Consider the following 9,090-nt stretch of genomic DNA (forward strand, 5'->3'; position numbering starts at 1 on the left):
TAACCCTGTGTACAATGATAAAACACTATCTTAAAATTCAAATGCATCCTTCTATATAGCAAGCAATTTTAACACTGGTGTGCTAACTAGGAACTGTCAATTGGTGTAGAACTTTGGCATTATCCATGAATCAAAGTGACCATAATGATTAAAATGAAAGTGAAAAAGAGATAGAAGTGTCTACTCTATGTATAGCAGTTTTAAAAACAGCAAGGTTACTTAATAAAAATTTAGGTGGTATAACCAGTCATGTATTGGCTGACAAGAATATATTTCCACAACCTTATAAACCAGTAAAGAATATATCTTAGCTAGGTCTGTATAATCATACTAATTGTAAATGGTCATTTTCAGATTAAATAATACAAGCTACTTCAAATAAAATTAAGTGACTACAGCAATGAAAGATTAAATCCCATGGTCCAAAAACTTCCTTAGGTGCAAGCCTGTGCAGTAATAGAGAAAGCATGACACCAATTCATGAAAAGGGTCTAAGCTTCTCTAGTTCTCAGGTACACACTATAATACCTACCTTATGACAGAAAAAGAGAAAAAAAATCATGGACCTTTTTCGTCTTCACCTAACAGATAATATAAACTTTACGAACACGTTCAGCCACCAGTTACTCACACTTGATGGACCTGTATATGTGACGAACAAAGAGCAGGGAGGCACGGAAACCTACACTACCAAGCATTAGGAAGAAACCATAGCAGATGCAGGCCATGTAACCGAAGAAGAACGATGTTTGCATAAAACCAGACATATCTGATCTTGCATAGTAGTAATACAAGCAATAGCCGTAGATGAACAACCCAGTTGATCCACCGCAGAGGAAAGACCTATGAAACACAGCAGCATGTCATCAAGTTGAAAGTAAAATGGCCACTCAAGTTTAAACTGCCTCTACCTTAAAAATATTCATGACATGGTTTGAATAATAACTACTATTGGCTAAAAAACACATTTCACAAAAAAGGGAAGAATATTGTTGCAAAAAATGCCACGATACAGTACTAAACCCCACTAAATGTTTTCTTAATTTTGAGCCAAGAAAATACTGTTTACGCAAGTTAAGCTAAATTGATGCACTGATATTCCTTCCCTGCCAAATTTGAACAAAAATGTCTATGCATAGGCCATGTTTTGCATTGCCAGTGCTCAGGTAAATCTTTTATGACACGAAAATTTAGATAATTTTGGATCTGGTCTCAACCTAGTCAGGCCATGAATGCAACAGATACTCAGAATCTCTTCCAAAAGAAAAATAGAAAACAAAATTGTTGAAATATGGGTGTAAATATTGCACATTTACTGTGCAAAAAATATGGATTGATTTGTAAGAAATCTCTAAAATTAAGGGAGCGGGATAACAAGTTTATTTGGCAGATTTACTCCTGATTTAGAATCTTTATTTCTGAAGATTTACTTCCTTTTTTCCTTTAAACAACCTTGTAAGTTGTATCGTTTCTTTTTGAGATCAAGAAAAGTAATTCCATAATTATTGCTTACTACATACACAACTTTTCACAAAATATTGTGTACTTGCATTTTTATATGAAATTATTTTCACAAAGAGGTAAAGCTCAATCTACAAAATTCACCTCCTTCCTCCTATGCTCTCCTTTTTTCCTATTTATATCTCAGTAACACCTCAAGTAACTGATTCATGAAATACTATAACTACCTTAAATAAATTCTCTTCTCCATGTGTCCTAACAGAAACCCTAAATCAATCCCACTAATGCCCCGTTTAAGTTAACCAGAGTCATTATACAATATTTATAGTCATTTTACAGAAAATTAGTATTTCAATTATCTATGGTAAGAATGTCAAAATCTCAAAGTAAATTGTAGCCAGCTCATGAATTAAACTACTGATTCAAAATGGATAATGGAAAGGGAGAAATGGGGGAAACAAGGACAGGGAAAAAAATGCGAATAGAAACTGGTAAATTAGCTCCGAAACAACTGAGATCAAATTCAAAGTACAGGAACTTTTGTAAAGAGCCCGATAAAGGACCATGTTTTAAAATTGCAAGCAGAATAACCAACATAACAAAATTCCAGAGTTTAGACCTTAATATAATTTTAAAGATTCGTTCGCAGGCTTATGAATATGAACATGTCTTCACTCCTTGTTAGGGTAACCATATCACCTATTTTCACTAACTAAAACTGAATATTATTTTTGAAGAGGGCCAATGACAGAGAAGGGGGTGGTGTTATGAACCAAGGATTGAAAAGAAAAAGAAAAGAAATATTTTACTGAATAGTATGAAAAGAACAATGAATAAGAGAGAAATCTAACCATTAAGCTGATTATGGTTTCTCCTTAACAAAGGATTTCTCCTTTCCCAAAAGTGCCAAGTACAATTTACAACAACAAATCTGCTTCTCCCATCCTTCTCCCCCTATTTATATCTAACTAACCCATCAATATGCTATCTATCTTAACAAACTTCTCGTTCTCCTTGTGTCCTAACAAATGGGAATGTGAGATGGAAGGAAATGACACGCTCCCCTCCCAAATACCGTTGTTAGCCACCAAATTTGAGGTGACGGAGAGATAACCAATCCGACATATATACGTTACTCTCATTACACACTTTAAAATTGTAACATGACAAAGTATTGCTTTTTCTAGAACCAGGATTGTCATGAACATACACTCTGCCAAGTGGGATGAAGGCCACCGGAACTTAAATAATAGAATATATTAAAAATATTAAAAATTTAATGTCTCTGAGATTATAAATTAAGACTAGTTTCCACAATTCTTTATTATCTCTTTGGATCAGCATCTTTCTTTCCTTATATTTAATGATTAGTTTCTGTATATATAACTAGTAGTCTCCTTACTTAATAGGGATTACAATCTAATTTTAGTATAGATTAGTATCTCATTGCTTTAATTTTTGCAACATGAATATTATCAAGTCTTAATCAATTTCAGAGCATTCAGTCTCAATTATCTCCTTTTGCTCCATCAGTACTAAAAGGCTAAAACCCTACAATTTTGAATATGGTATTAGATTGGTACCACCCTCCACCATGATCAATATCACCACAACTCTTTTGCTGCCACCATCAGTGAGACCTGCCATCATGATCTACAAGCACCCAATGTCTCAAGTCCAGGAAATGCAATGCATGCATAGACTAGATTTGGCAAACATTGTATGGTGCACATATCTCCCTGCACAGATGACCAGCATCAGATGACAGTGTATGGGATATCTGACTGCACCAGTGTCTCCCATACCAGTCACCTAAGCATTCTTTACCCATATAAGACCTCATTTGATCCAACTAACCACTAAAAGATCTTGGCAAAATCAGATACTTTTTTGGATATTGAGGTGGCACAATCCAACGATAATATTGTTATATCTAAAAGGAAATATGCATTAGATATTTTGGAGAAAACTAGGTTGATGAATTCAAAATTTGTTGACACACTCATGGATCCAGATACTAAACATCTACCAAATCAGGAGGTGCCTATGCCAGATCTTGAGTAGTATAAAAGACTAGGTGAAAAATTAAATGATCTTACAGTTACTCGTCCTAACATTTCCTTTGTAATTAGTGTGGTAAGCCAATTTCTTAATTTCCCATGTAAAAATCATTGGAATGCAACTATCCGTATATTAAAGTACATTAAAGGAGCTCTTGGAAAAGAGTTGTTATATGGTTCCAATAATCATATAAGAGTTATTTGTTATTCAGATATTGATTGAACAAGATCTCTTTTTGATAGAAGGTCTACATCCGAATATTGTGTCTCCATTGGTAGTAACTTGATCTCTTGGAAAAACAAGAAACAAAATGTTGTGGGAAGATCTAGTACATAAACATAATATAGAGTTATGGCCTCAGCTACTTGTGAACTTGTTTGGCTTAAGCAACTATTTAGAGAGTTACAAATTTGAAAATATCACTCAAATGACACTTATATGTGACAATCAGCCTACTTTTCATATTAGTCATAATTTTGTCTTTCATGAGATGACCAAACACATTGAAATTGTTTGTCATTTCATTTAAGAGAAGATTGTATCTGGAGACATCAAAATTGAGTTGGTTAACTCAAGTGATCAGTTACCAGATATTTTCACTAAGTCTTTACAAAGACTGATAATTGATTATATTTGTAACAAGCTTGGTACAGACGATTTGTATGCACCAACTTGAGGAAAAGTGTTAGATATATTATATTATTAGATATCTTTAATATATATCTTATCTTTATCTTTTATCTTCAGTTTCTTTGTTATTATTCTATATTTGTATTTTGGGTTTCGCCCATATTTTCTTTATTATAAATACAGTATCCTATATGTATTTTTTACACAAGGGAGATTAATCCATACAATTTTTACTATATTCAATAATCGCAATAATATAAGTTACATACCTCCACCACCATTCATGATCCTCGGCAGCAAGTTGGAAGTATGTCAGAGCCACAGTGATGAAAGCAGTGACAATCAGCAAAATAATAAAAACAATGAAGAGTATGCTGTAGATGGTATAAATTCTGTGGCCCCATACACTTGCAAAAATGTAGTACAGCTCTATGTAGATGGCACTAAATGGGAGAAATCCCGCCATTGCCATCTGGGGAAGGGTACTCCTGTACCAAGGCAGAGGTGGAATTTCTCGAGGATATTTTGTAGTGCGGACAGGTGCTTGGAACTCAGATTTGCTATTTTTACCTGCAATACCACCCAACACAAGCAATGGTGAAGTTACCAATGTCCATATTAGGACTATCACCAAAATTGTGCCAAATGGCAGGGCAGCAGTTGCACTATAAACAATTGCAACTGTGTTAAGGAAGCAGAACATAAGGAAAAGGGGGCCACAAAAGAGGCATCCTGTGAGCAATAAGTTCCTAACCTGCCAACAAGAAAATAAGTGTATAAATCATTTAATTTCATTTCTTAAAAACTATTCAAATTAATACAGTCAAACCATTAACAACAATCAAAGCAAGGAGTTCATATGTACCCAATTAGACCCTTCAAGTTGAATGTAGAAGGAAGTAGCAGTGTAGCCAGCAATGCCAGAAGTGAGAGCATATATGACCACCAGTGCAGTAAATAAAGCACCTCGGTTATATGGATAAAACACACCAACCAATGCAAGCATAAAAATGAAGATTGTACTGCACAAGCATAAATAAACAGAGAATGAGTCCATTGATGCATATGATATAGAAAATGAAAAGAGGAAAAACAAGAATTGAAAAACTTCAACACAGAGAGGAGAAAGAGCCTTAGAAGATTCTTACAGTGTGAATAACTGAGTACCAGAACCAAGGGAAGCTGCGAACAAAGACTTATGTTTTGGAAACCGAAAAACATCACCATGAATGTACTTCCACCCTGTCTCCTCTTGATCATCAGCAGCTTCCTCGTCTTGAGCATATCTGAAGAAAATTACAGCAGATGAAAACAAGAAATAAGGAGGGTACGGGAAGAACGAAACAATGTTACAAGTAAACAAGACGACCATCTGATAATAGATGGGTAAGCAAGTCGTACTTCATAAAGTCATTCTTCAATACACGCATGAGAATGGTTGCCAGAAAACCAGTCAAAAGAAGCACTGTTACACAGGAGTTTATGATCGAGAACCAGTGAATCTCAAGGTGATGAGGCAAAGAAGAAGATTGAGAGTACTTTTCCATTCTCTTCTCAAAAGAAGTGTCAGTTTCCTTCCATTTTGCTGTGTACCTAAAATCAACATCAACAACATCTTTATCCTCAGTCAGGTCCACCACAGAGTGAGGATCCATCCGGGCACTGATCTCAACCACTCGATCTTTGTTGTACAGAATATCAAACTGAATGTGCTTGTAAAGAAAATACTTGTACTCGCTAGGATCAGTTTTCCCTTCCTTGTCAACCGTCCCAATAAATCCCCAAATTGGCAAGTCATCATAATACATCTGGAAATAATAGTCCTTCTTAACTGCTTCTCGAAACTGAGCAACTTGCTCCTTTGTGAGCTTCCGACTGCATACAAGCTTAGCATCTTTCTCTGTTCGGAAATTAAGTTCATAAGGAGTACTAACAAGGCGATCGCCATTCAAAACCTCCCCAAGAGCTTCGGTCTTTTCTTTCTCCTTGCCTGACATTTAAATGTATTCATTCTTCCGATTGCACATTAAGAAACCATAAAAGTACAGAAAAATGCATTAAAAATAGCTACATCCAAACTCCCATTTATTTTGTCCAGTTGGTTCAATTCAACAACTACATATTCTACTTAACCAAGAACACAATAGAATAATAGCAACATGTCATGTTTAACAGGGAGAAAGTAATCCAGCATCATATCCCTTGCTAAAACTGGAACACCAAAACTAAACTACAATATGTCACACGTTAAAACTCCATCATGAGCCATCACACTTGTATTAACAATTGGATGAATAGCTTTGACTAAATCAAAAAACAAAAATGTCAATTAAGGAAGTGTAAATAATAAAAAGCTGAAAAATAAATAAATTCAGATTGTTAGTTACCTGTCACACAGAATGGCAGGTCAAAGTACCGATATGTTTCACTGAAACCAGCCAAATAAATGAATAAATAACCGAGAAATCAGAACAATAACACGACAACCTCGTATAATACTAACGTTGCAAAGAAAGCATGAAATTGAAAAGATCAGATTTTGACGACGACCCAGACTCTGAAAGGGTGGAAAGAAAGTGTTGGAGGAGGAACGGGTTGATGGGGATAGTTGAGAAATGGGATCGAGCGAAAGAACTAAGGAACGAACCTGGGGTTGTGAAAGGGACCGACTTTGTTGGCGTAAAGGGGAACGGGTTCTCCTTCCTTGTAACGGTGATCGGAGCCATCGGATCTGACGAGGATTGTTCCTTGGAAAGAGATCAGAATCGCGAGAACCAAAGCCAACCCGCTCCTTCCCATTGCTCTTGGTCTGCACTCACAATCAGATCAGATAGACGGACAGAGAAACAAATAAGGACAACCAGCAAGCAATTTATCACTACGATTTTCACGCAAATTACCGCATTTATTTTAAGAAATACAAAACAATGTCTGTACTTTTTCTTTTTCTTTTTCCCACTTTAAATTTACTTTTCTCCCTTTCATTTTGCAGGCAATGCTGGGTGTTATATGGTCCGAGATAACTATTATTTAATCTTAATTTCAATACACATTTTCTTGTGGAGAATTCAATTTATAAAATAACATTACTTTGAAATTTTAAATTTTAAATTTCTTAATATTAATAAGGTTTTAATATGTTATAGTGTGTGAACTTAATTTAATTATTGTTTAACTCTTTTAAAAATACGTAGAAATTAGTTTTACAAAAAAACAAAATTATTTTTTACAATAATCCTTTAGAAAATTCTATTCCAAAAAGATAGTGATGGTATTTTTCTACTTACCTGATTAATATTGTGTAGTAAATGGAGAACATTTAGGTGTGATTAATGAATTTCATTTGTAAAATAAAACATGTTTAATTAGATATATCAAATTTTTAAAATTTTATGAATTCTTATTAAATCTTTAATGTTGATGAGAAAAGATACACAAGTTTGTTTCTTTTTATTAATAGAATTAGTTAGGTGGGTGAAAGAGTGCGAAAATTATGTTTTCTGTTGGTTAGGTCCTGTTTATTCAAGGAACAATGAGTTTTATTTTCTCTAAGGAATGAAATTGATTTGGTAAGTCAGGAAGTGTGTGCAATTGTACGTTAATTACAAATGATATTTGGGTTTACCACGTAGGGCCATCTCCAATTGTGGTTCTGCGATGTTTTCTTATGCGAAGAACTTCTCTCTTTTTTTCATGGACAAAAGTGGAAGAAGCCAACAAAAATATTTGAAATGAACAAATGAAAATTAGACTGTACAATACAAGGATATGCTCACCTCGAGAGTTGCATTATAGAATGGGATAAAAAGGAGCACATTGTGTAAAATTGGTGGTTGGGTGATAACAAGAGTGTGGTGTGGAGTTACTTTGTATGAATAGATGAAAAGCAAGTCGTTTTCCATGCTGAGAATAAAGGGAAACTTTTTGTTAATAAAAAGCAATTACATTTCCATATTTTTGTAGTATTTTTCTGTTAAAAGAAATGGTTTTGAATAGTAGAAGGTTTAACTTAAATAAATTTGGATAAATTGATAATAATTGGATTGGAGTCAAGGAGGAGTTGAAATTTCATACGGTTAGAAATTAAAGAAAAAAATGAAAATGTAAACAAAATATTATGTATAATATTAAGAGGAAGGATGAATTGGTATTTTAAAATTGACTTATATACTATTTTGGTTCTTTTTCTTTTATTATTTAATTTGATTTCTTTATTTTTTAGTTCAAGTTTCACTTTTTACTAAAATGATTCAATTAGGTGTTCATGTTAAATTTATATAAATAACCTTGAGAGAGTGGTGAGTTAATAATATGAAATAGATACGCATTAGTCTTTTAAATTGTATTAGAATTTTAGGATTGAAGTGGCAAGTTTATTCTCTTTAGGGAGAATATGTTGTCTGCCCTAATTAAATCTCTCCATCCTATGTATCTTCTCTTCTCTTTTTTCATTGTTCACATCATTTATGTCTTTATGTCAATCATCTTCATCTTACACATGTAATGCTTATGGGATGTAAAAACCATAATCGTTTATTTGATTGTGTAACACCCATTTGCAATTGTGGAGAGATTATAGTTTTGAAAACAACTAGAACGGCTAAAAATGGTGAGAAACAATTTCGGGATTGTCCTAATTACAAGATTAGATCCATGAAATTATTTTTTTGTTTAGTTTTTCTTTTTCAAAACATAAATTATTGTTGCTAATAAATATTGGTTGTGTTATGGCTGTTTTGAAGAACATAATGGTAGTGAAGATTTGATGGGGTGCAACTATTTCAAATGGTATAATGAAGATGGATATAATGAAAGAGATGTTACTATTGTGAGACAAAGGAGGAAGATATCTAATCTAGATAAATCTCTTAAGGTTTTGAAAAACATGGATGAAGTTGTTAGTAAGGATGATTTGTTTTGTTGGTCAAATTAACATAA

At 33.7% G+C, this 9,090-nt stretch overlaps 1 protein-coding gene across 1 annotated transcript; it reads right to left on the reverse strand.

Moving 5' to 3' along the window:
- Nucleotides 1-322: 322 nt before the first annotated feature.
- LOC108319717 (transmembrane 9 superfamily member 2) lies at nt 323-7,082 on the reverse strand. The gene is made up of 7 exons (XM_017550946.2): nt 6,800-7,082; nt 6,540-6,580; nt 5,554-6,142; nt 5,301-5,438; nt 5,018-5,174; nt 4,422-4,906; nt 323-843 (listed from the first exon to the last, which is right to left on the reverse strand). Exons 1-7 carry the CDS (start codon nt 6,949-6,951, stop codon nt 624-626), a joined length of 1,782 nt encoding a protein of 593 aa, XP_017406435.1. The 5' UTR covers nt 6,952-7,082; the 3' UTR covers nt 323-623.
- Between the last annotated feature and the right edge of the window lie 2,008 nt (nt 7,083-9,090).

This window comes from Vigna angularis, chromosome 1, assembly GCF_016808095.1.
Source record: "Vigna angularis cultivar LongXiaoDou No.4 chromosome 1, ASM1680809v1, whole genome shotgun sequence".
Taxonomy (NCBI): domain Eukaryota; kingdom Viridiplantae; phylum Streptophyta; class Magnoliopsida; order Fabales; family Fabaceae; genus Vigna; species Vigna angularis.